Source organism: Phalaenopsis equestris, unplaced genomic scaffold, assembly GCF_001263595.1.
Source record: "Phalaenopsis equestris unplaced genomic scaffold, ASM126359v1 Scaffold000781, whole genome shotgun sequence".
Taxonomy (NCBI): domain Eukaryota; kingdom Viridiplantae; phylum Streptophyta; class Magnoliopsida; order Asparagales; family Orchidaceae; genus Phalaenopsis; species Phalaenopsis equestris.
Genome location: NW_018165221.1, coordinates 345,852 through 362,182, shown reverse-complemented (window position 1 = coordinate 362,182; position 16,331 = coordinate 345,852). Strand labels below are relative to the sequence as shown.

The following is a 16,331-nucleotide window of genomic DNA, read 5'->3' as shown; positions in this document are numbered from 1 at the left end:
AACAAGTGTAATATCATTACTTTTATCCGTACAACTTGAACACTATTATATTCGCATCATACATCTTATGCACTTTCATGTACCTATATGGTTACACATGATGTAAATGTTTAGTCTTCCACATGTTTGATTGTTTGAGTCTGAATTGGTAGCATATCTATCAACGGACACACAAGTCACCCTCTCCCCTAGTATTGCCAGACTGAACATTGACATTCACTAAAATAATAAAAAAAAAATTAAAATTTTGGGAGAACCCGGTTTTGACATCCACAATCATGTTTCATTGGCTCAATTTTACACGCCAAAAACAGTTTCAGAAAGCTTTTAACAACACTAATAGGAACTGACATTTCTCGATCATGAATGATGTCAAGCAAGATGAATCTTATAACAAAATATGTACAGAGCTATAGAAACTTATTTTAACAGGGAAATTACTAATTGAAGCCAATAATCTCATATATTGTTCAATACTTTGCCATGCAAATGACCTATATATAACTCTAAAGCTAATCTCACCTTGCTATTTCATCCCAATCCTCATCTATCTCGTCAAGTTCATCAAGTATTGATTGATTGAGACGCTTCCTTGAAATCCGCCGGTGCTTCTTAGGTTCGAGTCGAGGCTCAGGTTGTATGATGCCCATATCACCCACCTTGTACCTGCCAAAGAAATATTGATTCATCATCCTTCTGTTTCCATAGCAGCTTCAAAATTCAAAGCGTTAAAAGAAAAGGAAATTAACTAATAAGACTAAAAAGTTGAAGGAGACATTTAAATATATACCACAAAATTCTTACATAATTACATAACATCTGAACTTTCATATGTACATGCATCACACTCATCTTCAATATGTCATCAAATATACCACGAGTACTAACTTCTTAAAAGTGGAAAACAACTTTTCATGCATGAGTTTATGACACCAGTGTCATCAATGTAAATATTGAACTTAGTGTTAAATATGTAAATGCTTAAGAATTTTGTTGTATGTATGTAAATTTGTATAAGAAGTCAAAAAATATAGGAAACTTTTAAATGGATACTGGCGCTCTGCTCATGTTATCAGATCCATCAGAACATAATAAAAATCTAAACAAAAAACTCTGCTCATGTTATCAGATGGGCAAGTTTATTAACTGTGCCCTACAAAGATCCATCAGAACATAATAAAAATCTAAACAAAAAACTGTGCATCAGGAAACAAGGTATGTCACTAAACTGTGCATCAGGAAACAAGGTACGTCACTATATCAACATTTCAGCCTTTTGGTCACTAATGGTCACATAGGCTCTTCATGGTTTTAAGAAATTGATAAAGAGGAAATGGAAAAAAAACGGAGATAAAAATGAAAAAGTAACTAAAACAAGCTTTGACGCGCTTGTTTGGACAAAAAATTGATTTTACTTTTTTCTTACTTGTTTCAATGAAGAGAAACATTGTTACGAGGGGATTAGTGAGCCTTAGTGCTACAACAACAACAACGAGGAGCTTTCGTCTCATTAATGAGCCTTATTGCCGATCCAATAAATTTCTCTTCCCATTTTTCACCGAATAATGTAAGAATTTGTCATTGGAAAATGCATGTGAAAGTATTTACTCAATAAATCTAATTACCTAAGAATTACACTAGAACCAAACACAAAAAATAAAACTACGAAATAAAATGAATTTACATTCTATCCAATCTCTTAAAAACAAGCATGCCCATAACATTCATGATATATTTGCCAGAATAGCTATCCTGTCTACCACCATACCTGACATCACCTTCCCTCTTCGTTCCAAATGTCCGGAGCTGGATCTGTTCTCTGATCTTGATTTCATCTAGCAACTGAAGGTAGTATGGATATCGTTCCCAGTCTCCTTTCACAACGCATCCCGGTTCACCCACATGTAAGCAATCACTGAATGAGCAACTTGCAGGCTCACTATCTCTCAGCATTTGCCTCAACTGAAAAAGCAAAGAAGAGAATAATTAGAAAGCGGGAACTATTCAATTATAGAAGCAATTCAAAGTATGATAAATAAGGGCCTGTTTAGGATCACTTTTGCATTTTGTTTTTTTGTTCTTGCTTTGCTTTTCTTCTAAAATTATGTTTGTTTAATGCATTTTTTGGATGTTTTTATTTTTATTTTTTCAAAAACAAATTAGCTTGCTTTAAAACATTCAAAAAATCTAAAAAATAGTTTGAGTATTTTGAAATATAATTAATTATGTTATATTATACCAAACATGTTTTATTTCATGTGAAAATTTAAGAAAAATCAAAATCAAAAGCGACCCCAAACGGCTCCTAAAGGTCTGATTGGGGCGACTTTCATAATGCTTGGCTTGATAGACAACCGTCACTGTCCATAGTTTTCTTGCTACTTCTAACAACCTTTTGCAGCGGAAGCAACTTTTTATGACCATATCTGCTAGTTTGATTGCAGAAGTTGTTTGATTTTTCAAAAGAAAAAAATCCATAATAAACACAACAGAATTTCGAAATAATTAAAATTTCCAACACTTCTACAATCACTAGCATAGATAGTTGCAACCATCCCAAACCCTATGAAAAAAATAAGAAATGCAAACACCCATAATAATCATGTTAATAAAGCAAACCTCTGGAAAAGCTTCTGCAAGTGTCTTTTTGGTTACTTTCAAAAGGCTAGGCTGGTTAAAGCCAGGTGTATCTGCAACATAACCTCCTCCTACGAGCGGAAGTAAGGAAACATGCCGAGTTGTGTGTCTTCCCTGACCACTTTTCTTCGACACTTCAGCAACTCTCTGGTCTCCAAGCCACTTAACACCTTCACCCTAAAAAGGATGTGTTAAATGAGTAAGTCTATACACTCTAAAATTAAGGCGATGTTCGGTAGCATACTATTAATAAGAATTAGTAATGGATTTAAATTAAATCTAGCCAAACATAAAAAAAATTAAAATTAAATCCAATGCTTTATTAAATCTTCTTTTCTCGTGGCCCATCTGTGTTACGACGTAAATCCGGATTTAATAAATCCACTTGCGACGAAGATTTACTCCGTCGCCGTTCACGAGCTCGATTTCATTGAATTTAATAAATCCTATTTAATGCAAATCTAGGCTGCAGCCAAGCATTGGCTAAGAAAAATATTCAGACAATGCAAAGTTTACTAAAGAATATAAACGATCAGAAAAAATAGAACTTTTAATAGGGAGATAGCAGGTACAACCACTCACATAAATATCACTAATTTCCTCAATATGTTGGTCACTTCTCAAAAAATTGATGAGGCTGGACTTGCCAACTCCACTTGGTCCAACAACAACTGTTGTTCTTCCTTTCAGGATATCTTCAAGAAAAGTCAATCCGCTTTTGCTTTCTACGCTACAAAACAGTGGTTCGTAGCCCCATGTGCAAAGCCTATCTTTCCATGCCGATAATGTCTGCATTAGAACTTACCAGCATCAAATCTAATGGAAAATGAATGAAAAGCAATGGGCAGGAATGAAAATATTTTTTTTTATTAAAAATGTTCTAGAAATAGTCAATTTTCTAAACTTGCAAAAACATTATCAGCTGACCTGAAGGACAAGATATAGGTGACAATCATGGCAGAAAAAGTCGGGATAAGATGAAAGACCAGCATCCGGCTTGCAAATAAGCACAAAAAATAAACAAGAAACTGACAATAGACTGCATTAAGACACAAATTGTAAATAATTGCAATAAGAATTTCATGTGGCTTCAACGAGATTCCTTGGATAATCCAAATTAAAAAAAAATGGAATAAGGTAATTGATTATAGTCCGTTAAGATAACTTAGCCAAGGAAAATGATTAAACCGACCTACCGGGCAGCAAGTGCCACACATGTGATTGGTAATATACTGGCAGAAAAATTAGAGGCCATTGAGGAGCTGTAGAGGCGATCACTTACTTAAAAAGCAGTAGAAACATAGCCAATTAAAGCTCCTATTATCATGCAAATCCCTAATCAATTTAAATTTGTGACATGAAACACAAATCACGAGGCAACACAAAAAAGCAAAACAGAATCCGATTTAACTTAAATTGACTGAATCAGTGCTCTATTGAGCCCAAACTGATTTGATCAACTGCAGAGAAACATCAGAAGCTCAAAACAACTAATTGAAGGTTTTAAAGGCTGGAACAGATGAAAATAGTCCCAGATAGGCTAATATTGGCTTGAATAAGGCTGATCTAGCTCATACTAGAGCAAACAAACTGAAATAGTAACCCCTTCCCTTTCCCCTCCACTTTACCATGCATCAGCCAACATAGGTACACGCAAGCGGCCTCATAGTCCTTGTTTGATTGTAGTAAGTTTTGTAGTTAAAACTTCTTCAAATTTTTGTTCTTCTAAACTAAACCTTATTGTGACCGGTGAGTCATTCTTCTCTAACAATTATTTAAGGAAATCTAGATGTTGTTGGGTTGAGAGTATTCTGAGTGTATTGCATGGAGTTTTAATTTTTTAATTTTTTCGGGAAAATGAAACTCTACCAATATATCATTCTTAGTATTATGAATTCACCGAAATTAAGTGAATTCAAAATAGATCAAACTTAAATGAAGTCTCATTCCCGAGCATCACAATATCATAGAGATCTTGTCCCTGAAGTTATGAATGTTGACACTCGTCTTCAAAGCCTCCAACATAAGCACCACCAACCTTAGGCACATTTGCATCTCATATTTTTTTCTATGAACATCACAAAATTGTCCCCGCCGATTCTTATGTCGCTCACTGCTCAAGCAACCAATTCCTATAACCGTCCCTAGATCCAACACTCCTAACTTCATTTGTCATTGTCGCTAAGCCACTATCATAGTTCATCTACTGTCGTGTCCTAAAAAAACCCTAATAAAAAAATTTTGAAAATTTTGATTTACTAAAATGTAATTCCTAAATTGATTTGATCAATCGCATGAGAGCTCAAAATGATTGAAGACTTTAAAGGTTGAACCAATTGAAAACAGTATGCCAAATATGGTACAGCTATGCCTAATGGAGCTCATAACAAACCAATTAGATTGGGCTTATCATACCCTCCCCCTCCCCTTCTCTTTTCCCAATAACATGGACCGCCATACGAGCAAACTAGTAACCTATAGATAGTACTTGTTGATTGCGGTAATTTTTTAAGTTTAAAACTTCTCCAAACTACTATACTTTTGGTGCTCAATCCTCATTTACCAAATCTATCTCACTATCACAAGAACCCTTAAAAGCATTTGATGCATGCTAGAAAATTTGCGACGGTAGAGTAATCATCTTAATGTTGCACGAGAATTCAACACACTCAGATGAAATAAATAAATAATAAAGACAACAGAAGTTTTTACATACAAAACCGTAAAGGGAAAACCCTGGGACCTAGCCCAACCGAAGAGAACGACTAGAAATTGATGATTATAGTTTCAATTCCTTGTCTCACAGGAAGGAAAGGGTTACACAGTCTCTTAAGTTACAATGTTGGTGCACAGATGAACTTTTTGTAAGTAGGTGGTGGTCGATGATGATTGGCGGTAGCCTGCAAGTGGTGGTCGGCGACTGGTGGTAGGTGGCAGTCAAATACTGGCGAACAAGGACGAGGTGATGTTAAACTTCAGCTCATTTTCTAAGCTTCAAGCTCTTCTTCATGCTTCAAGCTCTTCTCTTCTTTCTTATGAGAGAGGTGAGGCTCTATTTATAGTCCTGGTCACAATTAATGAAGGAATATGAAACACTCTGATTTGACGGCCAGGATTTCTTACGATCAAACGGTGTTAGATGGACATTTGAGGGTCTTAACGATGACAGAATTCAACAATCTTGGGCTTGTTGAATTCATCTTGTCGATAGATATTGATATTTTCAGAAAACGGAGTTGATCTTGCTAGAAAATAGGGGGGAAACGGATACACCACTAACAAATTCTCATCATCAGACATGAATCTCAATGCATGACATGCATCTAAACATAACTTTTTGAGCAAAAAACATTTAAAATTTGATTAAGAGTCATCCAAAACTTCGATTTCAACAAACTTATAGTCAAACTGACTGACTCGACGAAACAAACCCAATGACACCAAAATTGATCAAAGCATATTCAAATCAAGCTCAAATGAAGTCATTAAAACACTTTTAAAAGCATCCCAATCGTATGGGCGCATGGTCAAATCGAGCGTCTCAATAAGAAGAATCCAAAGAGTCCAAAATCACTCAATTTTGGCATTGTTAAGACCCTCAAATGTCCATCAAATATTGTCTGATCAAGAGAAACTCGCTGGGTCGTCCGATCAGAGTGTTTCGTATTTTTTCATTAATTGCAACCAAGACTCTATAAATAGAGCCCCACCTCTCTTATGAGAATAAGGGAGGAGAGCTTGAAGCTTAGAAAATGAGCTGGAGTCCAACATCACCTCGCCGCCGATCGTCGGCGACCGCTGCTGCCCACCACTCGTAGGTCGTTGTCAATCATTATTGGCCACTGCCCACTTCTTACAATAAGTTCATCTGTGCACCGAAGTTGTAACTAAAGAGACTATGTAACTCTTTCCTGTATGTGAGACAAGGGGTTGTAATTGTAAACATTAATTTTCAGTAGATTTCTTCGGTTGGGCTAGACCCCATGATTTTTCCCTTTACGAGTTTTCTACACAATAACTTTTGTTGTCTCTACTAGTTGTTTCTTTCCTCTGAGTGAGCATTGAATTCTCGTACAATACTAAGACGAAAATCTATTATTCTACCGTCGCGAATTTTCTAGCATACATCAAACATATTGTACAAAAATGCTAGATAAATGAGATATTGTGAAAAAACCTTCATTTGGGAAAACCTTAGACTTGATGCTATTCCAATTGTTCTTACTTCTAAAAAAGGGTAGATCATGGTATATGAGTATTAAAAGTGGAACTATTAAAATAATTTGTGTTAATAGTAAATTTATTAAAAAGACAATTATTCACCATAGGTTTCTTATTCTTTGATTGGATGGATGATAAATTGTATGTAGTTAATAGATCAAAATAATAATTCAAAGATTTATCCTAGATATTGATATTACCAAATTATCTTAAAATTAAGGATTAGAATAAAATATGATTAATGTGCCCAATAGATTAGTTAAATGACTAGTCACGCAGTTTAGTTTTTCAAATGATTTAAATAACTTTATAAGGGCAATGGCCAATCCTCCATCCATACATAAACAATATCTTACTATGTATTTAAACGATATAATCGCCTTTAACATTCCTGAGAAATTATTTTTGCCACTTAGTTTTATCAACCTTTTGTACAAAAAAAAATCTTTTTCAACTTAAAAAAGTGCTTATTTATATAGCCTAAAGACATTTTCTAATGTTTTTTTATTTATGCCAATAGGGTTTCTGCAAATGATATTAAGATTAAAAAATCATAAATTAGCATCAACCTAAATCGATAAATGATGTACATAGTTTTAATGAGTTGGTAATTTTTTATGGTAGATTCATTAAGGGGGTTTAGCAAAATTATGGTTTTATTGATTGAATTAATAAAACATGTTGTCTTAGCCACCTTGACACAAAGAGCTTTTATGAAGGAATTGATGTTTTTCCTCCAAATTCTTAAATTATTTAGCTTTCAAAGGTTTTGAGGTATCTTGTGATGCCTTTGATAATGACATTGTTAAGATTGGCCAATAGCATACTTCACAAAAAATTGACAACTATAAAAAGAATAAATAATAAAAAAAACAACAATCATGATTTTTTTTCCTTCAAATACAAGCACTAGAGATATTACCTATAAAAAAGTAGTTTATGCTAAATTTTAATCAAAAGTATTTAAAATACATTCAATTCCAACCAAAAATTACTTCTAGCACACGAAGTTGGTTATATATCTTTAAGAATTCACTTTTATGGTTTAAGTCAGGTAGGAACTTATAAATAGATAGTTGGCACCTTGAGTCGCATGTATTTTGTATTGAGTCTTATGTCTCTTAAAATACATATATTTGATAGATTGAAGAATGAATATATTATTTCTCATTATTTTCTTACTATATTCTATTCCATGAAAGAAAACACACCCAAATTTGCCTATGAATTTTGAGTTACTAATTTATCTTTTTAAGTAAAATTTGTTATGTGTTTCTCGCATTTCACTTTGTGAAATTTTGTTTTGCGAATTAGCCAAATTTGGCACCATGAATCAGATAAAAGAATATCATTAGTCTCATTAATATCTCATTGGCATAAAAAGTTACTACAATCGATTTATTTTTTCTCCTTCCTTGGAAATGATGCCTTTGATGTTGACATTGGAAGTTTTTTTAAGTTAAAGTCGATTAGTAACATAATTCAACAAAAAATTAACTACGTCTACTACTACTGTTAAATAAATAAATAAAACATTAATCTTTTTTGCTTTAATTCAGATACAAGCATTAGAGATATTACCTGTGAAAAAGGAGTTTAAAGTGCATTTTAGTCACAAATATTTGAAAATCCAATCCCACAAAAAATTTTTAGCACGGCAAGTGGGTTATATATCTTCAAGAATTCACTTTTATGGTTCAAATCGGGTAGGTGTTTATAAATAGATAGTTGCCACCTTGAGTTGCATGCATTTTTTATTGAGTGTTATGTCTATTAAAATACATATATTTGATAGACTGAAGACTGAGTACATTCTTTCGCTTGATTTTCTTTCTAAATTCTACTCCACAAAAGAAAATACACCCAAATTAGCATTTGAATTTTGAGTTACAAATGGATCTTTATAAGGAATAATTGTTATGTGTTTCCAACACATCACTTCGTGAAATTTCGATTTGGGAATTAGCCTAATTGGGCACCATGAATGAGTTAAAACTATCACATTAGTCTCATTAAAATCTCATTGGCATAAAAAATATTACAATCATTTTATTTTTTAAACTTGAAATTCCATCATTGGAAGTGATGCCTTTGGTGCTGACATTTGATGTGTTATAAGTTAAGGTCAACTAGTAACATACTTCAACCAAATATTTACCACAAAAAAAAAAAACCCAACACTCATGATTTTTATAGCTTTAATTCAAATACAAGCACTAGAGATACTACCTGTTAAAACGGAGTCTAATGTATATTTTAAATACAACTATTTGAAATACATTCAATCCGAACAAAAAATTATTTCTAGCACGCCAAGCGGATTATTTATTTTCAAGAATTCACTTTTATGGTTCAAATCAGATAGATGTTTTATAAATAGATAGTTGGCACCTTGAGTCGTATGCATCTTGTATTGAGTCTTATGTCTATTAAAATACATATATTTGATAGATTGAAGAATAAGAATATTCTTTCTCTTGATTTACTTTCTATATTCTACTTCATGAAAGAAAATACACCCAAATTTGCATTTGAATTTTCAGTTACAAACGGATCATTTTAAGGAATATTTGTTATGTGTTCCAAGCACTTCACTTGGTGAAATTTTGATTTAGGAATTAGCTTAATTTGGCACCATGAATGGGATAAAACTATCACATTCGTCTTATTAAAATCTCATTGGCATAAAAAAGTGATTACAATCATTTTATTTTTTAAACTTCTCAGTTAAGCAAGATTATTGAATAACCTTCTGGTCTTTGCACACCCTTTCATGTTCTAAATGCTCTTTTGATTGAGTTGAGGATGAATAACATTCCAAGTTTACTTGGAACCACCCAGGGACATGACTAGGTCTTTGCAATGGTAAATATAATCTATAAGATAACATATTTTATTCTTTACTGTAAGACTCCTTATGCTTAACAGATTGAAAGATATTATTCAAAGAAAATATTAGATTGCATGGCATTTTTTGAGAATTTTATAGCAGATATTTGATAATACTTAAAATTTTAATTTGCCTTATATGTACAAATTGAGGGACAAAATAAAGTTTCAAATAGACGTTTAAGAAATTTAATTTGATGTTTGGTTAATGATTGTTTAGCTACATGGGATCCAATGCTTTCTGATGAGGAGTTTTTGTCTACAGCACTACTAAAAAATTTTCAATTTTTTATGATATGAGTCATAAGAAAATCTATAGACCTCATGTCATCATCCCAATATACATTATATTCTCAATCTTGTGCAACTTTTGTTGAGCATAGAAAAAAACATTGTGCCAAATTAAGTAACAAATTACTTGGCAAAATGCAAACTATAAAATAATAGCTGATGTTTAAAAAACGAAAGCATAAATTTAAGTAAGGTGATATTAAGCTTAATCAGATTGAGCCAGAACATATTTCTTTTGTACATTTAAAAAGCTAAATGCAAGTACTTTTAGCCCTTTCAAAATTTTTAGAAATTTGAGTTCAAATTCTAATTTATTTGTTTTGTTTCATGAATTTAATTCCAGTCCCGTACTTAATATTCAATATCTAATACCTTATTCAGGAACTTTCAAACCTCTAGAGCCAACTGGTGAAATTTATGGTAGTGAAGATTCTACATCAACGAATAATGACGTTGTTCAAGTACTTCCACCAAACTTAATAGCGCCAATTAATAAAGTTGAATAAATCATTGCTGATGAAATTTATATAGGTCCTTTAAGGGTGTATGACTTATTCACTAGATAAATCAACCATAACTGAAGCCTCTTAAAGCAAAACATGATGAGTTGATGAAGAGTGTCAAATCTACCAAATAAGAACCACATTTATGACATTTCTTTGGAACCATGGGCATTGATGTAGTACAGAAAGCCCAATAAAGGAAATAAACTTACTTTAGGTCCAAATTAAAATAAGGCAATAATGATCTCATTAATGGGATTTATTTTATGATTTATATTTTTTTCCTTTCAATTAGGTTGAATTATCCATATGATGAAAATAACTAAAAGAATTTTAAATATATGTTAATTAGGATAGTAGTCCAAGATAAGATTATTTTCTTTTGAATTCAATATATTCATATTTTCTATAAATAGGATAAGAATAATATAAGAGTTTAAGTCTCTCTTATTTCTCTCTTGAAAATCATTGTACCCGAACTCCTCCCATTTTCCTTACTAGCAAACAAGATCAACCTCCCACACATGGGGAATTTTTTTATAAGCTCCCAATTAATGATACAAAAAGCTCAACCTCAAGAAGTGCTCACAATAAGGCCAATAAATTGAATAATAAGTTATTTTGGAAGTTGAATTGTCCATTTGATAAAAATACTAATAAACGCTTTAAATGTAAATTATTTAGGATGCTAGTCAATCTAGATAAGATTATTTCATTTGAATTCAGTATATTCATATTTTCTATAAGTAGAAAAAGAATTTTTTAAGAGTTTAGCTTGAAATGAAATAAGAAATTATTCCCTAAATCTCTCTTATTTCTCTCTTAAAAATTATTTTACTCAAACTCCTCATTTCCATTTTTTCTTACTAGCAAACATCATCAACCTCCCATAGGAGTATTTTTTATGAGCTCCCAAATAATGATAAAAAAAACTCAAGCAGTGCTCAGCACAAGTGTTGTGATAGGATTCTCACTAGTTAAAATTCATCATGAAAAGCTCTTCATTGGGTGATTGAGCAAACTCTAATAACAGAATGCATTGAGAGGGTTCCCATTAAGTAAATCTCAAGGAGCACAAAGTCGAGTGATAGGGCTTTTGCCTACTCAAAACCCATAGGAGGATTTTATCGAGGATTATGCTATAGGAAGATGCTCAATGCAGAAAAAAGATTTCTAAAGGGTAGAAGATATGACATTACTTCACCAAAAAAAAATCACTCACCCCTTGACATGGAAACTAAATAACCTTTTGATTGGAAGTCAAATCCTAAGAATATTGGGTATCAAATTGGATCAATTCAACCATTGATAGGGGCGAATCTCTTTATAAACTTCAAAAGGCAACCTATTCTAAAATCCAGGCGTTAGGTTGAATCGACACCACATATCTCTTCAAAGGGGTGGGACAGATTAAGATTCATGGTTACTAGCTCAAATTAGTTTCACCACTCAAACCTTCACAAATACCTTTCTCTAGAAAGACAACGCCATTCAAGTTCCTTAATATCAAGTTGGATCAATTCCACCTTTCCTAGGGAGCAACCGTTGAAAAAACCACCACCTTAAAAAAACCCTACAAAGGGCCTTGAATGATAGACCGATTAGGTTCTCCACCTACTTCAAAAGAGTAAACTTTCAATGGCTAACAAAACAAAACTACTTCAATGATATATTTTTGGAGATGACATAAGAGTTATGTTGAAATAAATACTCAACGAAAGTGGTTAAAGGCAAACTTGAAGATGACATGCGAACTTATCAAATCGTCTTGAGAAATTATGATAAAAATTGTCAAGACAAACTATGCTTGAAATTTCATCCCTACTCAAATTCTAGCAATCTTAAAGGTCGATCAGAAATAAAATCTTGTAGGATATTCTCGTTAACAATAGTAAACATCATATGCCATTATTAGAATGCATGACTAATTCATCATTTACAATTATACAGCATCTTCCACGTGATGCATCAGGTAAATCATGATAAATAAAACTTACCATCATTAAAATAACAAAGATTTTTGGGCACTAACCCAATCTGACTACGAATTGGCAGGTAATTTGCGTCCCTTGTCTATTAGAGAAAAAACTAAAATTCAAAAAAACAAAATCGAGAACTGATGTGTTTTGCCTTAATGAGGCAAGACGTAAGTCTCAAGAAAGAGAAAACTCAAAAAAATTAAAAATAATTCATAAATATGATATAAACTATTAATATGTTGATTTAATTTATTATCATAAAGATATAAATCACAAAACTTAATCTTAAATATCGATATAAAATAGAAGTTTGAAATGTGATTCAAAGTAAACATTCACTTAAAATATAAATATTTCATATGTTATAAGATCCATTGTAGCTTCGTCTATGCTTTCAACATTTTCATAATAATCATCATATTCATTAAAATCTAATTCTATCTCAATTGCAACTTTAAAATATTTTTCATTCATTGTACTTTTCTTTTAATATCAATTAATATGAAATCCAAAATAATTTAAAATAAAATAATAAATTAATAACAAAATCAAGTAATCACTTAAATTATATTTTGATTTTACTAGGCATTGTATCAAATACATACAACATAATATACTTTTTTTGCACAACTTGATCGAAACCCTTACCTCAAACTCCTCGAGGGCGTACGCCTTAGACGAAAATTGCACAAGCCTCAGTTCAAGGCACACCTTGAGGTGTAAACCTCAAACGCCATTTTAAACAATGAAACATTTTTACAAAAGTGATGGTTTTTCAATTCTTTTTTTTCCCACAACTGCTTAGAGCTTGAATATCCTACTCGTCTAAGTGGAAGCATACATTTGATGATAGGACAAATTTTAGAACACATGATGACATTCACAGGAAAATAATGATTTTTTTTTTTTGTATTTAGATAAGAGAACAACTTGTAGTGATTATAAAAAAAAATTCCAGACAAAATCACTTACATCAAGAGATCCAATTTCTCACCCATATTTCATAAAAAAGATGGGATTTAGACATGCCAAAGTTTTAGGCACAGTTGTGAAAATCGGACCGAACATTAACCGGAAAAAGAAAAGGTTCAAGGTTCATTGGTTCGACTGGAGTAAAATCAATGGTTGAACCGAATTACATAATAAATATAAAAATTAATTAAATAACATAATAATGGTATATTACATGTAAATACTAACTAAAAAGTAATCAAAATTGTATTATAAAACATAAAGCACACATAAAAATAAATTCGATAATTTTAAATATAAAAGTATATAATATTTGAATGACTAACCTCATATTTATAGCACAACAAAGTAGATCTTTCTTTAAAATCTTGTATTTTGTATTCTTTTCTTCAAGATTTGATAATCTAAATTAAAATGCAGATAAGAGAAAATTAAGATTAATTAAAAAACTACATAACTTGAAAGCCACGACCACATCTCTCCTTTCCTCATATAATATCAAATATCACTATTTAAGCAAGAGGATATAGCAAAACATTACATTCCTCTAAATTATTGTTCCATAATAATCACACAACTTTTATATAAATTAGTCACATTCTTTTGTACAACAAATCAAATAAACTAAAGTAAATATTAGCTTTATACAGAAAATAACAGTAATCAACCCAAATATACATAATAATTTTAAATAAAAATATAAAATAACTTTCATTCATGGAAAAAAAGTTATTTAATATAAAAATATAAAATAACTTTCCTTCCTTCCACCACATCATTCATGGAAAAAAAGCAATGCAGTCTAATAAAAAAAACACCCCGGTTATTTAAAATTGCAGTCAGTTCAACGATCGACCGATTCGACTCTGGTTTTTCACCAATCCAATTCTAATTATTCAAAATCTGGTTATATCTAATGTCCAGACCGGCTACCCTACCGATTCATAGTCCGACTGGTCCAACCAGCTGGTTCGGTTCGATTTTAATAACCTTGGTTTTAGATCACCATAAAGGCTATCAAAAGCCTACTTCTAAACTTTTGTATAATTTATTCTCATGTTTGACCAAAAAATTAGTTAAAACAATCTTGTATAAAATTCTAGCAATCTAATTTCAAGAGACATAATGTTTAATAAAAAAATAATAAGGTTTAAAAATTCATAGATAAAGGACCTACACTAGGAACGATGTGCAGAATATCAATAAGATAATGAGAAGTTTCAATATATCTACACACACACACACACACACACCTACAAGAGCCTTTTATGCAAGATCTTTGTTGATGAACTCAACAGACCGTCAAATCTCTCTGTCCACCAGAATTGCTTGAGGATGTAGGTTCCTTCACAAGTTAAGTCATGTCATCCTTTCGTTCATTTAAAATAGCATTTGAATCACAAGGAGAGACCATAGTATAAATAAAAGATGAGAAAAAAGAAAGCAAGGTGACATGTGAATTTTATTTGTAGGAGAAGGGAAATTATATTAAAGAAAATCATTCCCCACACCATCAAGGCAGAGGATATGATTAATGAGCTTAGCACATCATCACAAAAAAGGCTCGAATCTAGATCCAAACACTATTCCACCTCTTCTATAATTGAACTCACAACAAATCATGTTTGGTAAACATTTATGACTTCTCTGTCATCGTATGAGATCTAAGTTATTAGGATTTAAATCCTGGATGGGTAAATCCCAAAAACTGTCTAGCAACCGATTTACTAAATCCACCTCGCAAGATTTAGTAGATCTGGGATTTATGGCTGAAATATGTGAAATCCGGATTTATCAAATTTGCTGCTTTATTTTGTCCAAAATGACTGTCCGGCAGGATTTAACATACATCCAGCTTAAATCCGCAGCCCCTTATGGCTTTAAGAAACACTGCTTGGTTCATAAGTTCTAAAAGGAATTTCAGTTGAGGTGCCAAAACCCGTTTCCATTACCCTTGTGAACCAAATCAACACTTAAGCAACATTGCATCGACAACCATGGAACTATTGTGAGGCCAAACTTCCAAGTCACTATTTTTTTCAACTGTATTTTGTGTGGATCTGAGATCCTAAATCTAATAACATAATTATCGTATAATTTAGATCGTACTAATTTATTCCAGCACGCAGCAAAAATAATTATAAAACCAGACGAATATGTTGTTTGCTTCACATACCTCCTCACTAGCAAGCTCGCACTTGTTCAAAACAAGAGTGAGCGGAATCCCAGTGGATTCAGCCTCAACCAAGAACCGAGTTAAAGTAAAAGGCTCCAATTTCGGCTGCTCCACTGAAAAAAGAACCAGAAAATGGTCCACATTCGCAACAGGAGGATCAATAAGCTCCGTTTTCCTCTCAAACACATCAAAAACCATCCCCCTTCCATCCACCCAATCCACCCATCCAACCAAAACTCTGTCTCCGACCAGTACCCTTCTCCTAATTTTCTTTAGCAGAGCTCTCACGACGCAAAGTAAATGCGTCCCTACCCTCCCGCCGGAATCAGAGTCTCCAACGGAATCGACGATGACGCGCATGAAATTGGCCTGGGAGGCAGCGACGAAGCCGGTGGCCTGATCAGGGAGGAGATTCAGGTTTTGTTCGGGTGAGAGGAAGCGGGAGAGGGAGGGGAGATCCTTAATAACGTTTCTGGCTTTGAGAAGATTCTTGTTAGGGGTGTGGCGGCGAGCGGTAGAAAAGAAGATGGTATTAGCTGCTCGTCGGTGGAAGGGGACGGAGGAGGATAACGGGAGAAGATGGCGAATGAGGCGATAGCGGAGGAAGGAAGCCGGCTGTAGGAGCGGCATTTGGCGTGGACATCGGCACCAGAGCAGCAGGAA

General features: G+C 32.9%; 1 protein-coding gene across 1 annotated transcript in view; it reads right to left on the bottom strand.

Annotated features, from left to right (window-relative positions):
* Positions 1-248: 248 nt before the first annotated feature.
* Positions 249-16,331, bottom strand: part of LOC110031172 (small ribosomal subunit biogenesis GTPase RsgA) — a 16,190-nt gene continuing 107 nt past the window's right edge. Inside the window, exons 2-6 of the mRNA XM_020734252.1 lie at positions 15,669-16,331; positions 3,220-3,426; positions 2,620-2,814; positions 1,769-1,962; positions 249-666 (exon numbers count right to left, since the gene is read on the bottom strand). Coding sequence (XP_020589911.1) covers positions 519-666; positions 1,769-1,962; positions 2,620-2,814; positions 3,220-3,426; positions 15,669-16,298 — 1,374 coding nt within the window. The 5' untranslated portion in view covers positions 16,299-16,331 and the 3' untranslated portion in view covers positions 249-518. The remainder of the gene's footprint in view (positions 667-1,768; positions 1,963-2,619; positions 2,815-3,219; positions 3,427-15,668) is intronic.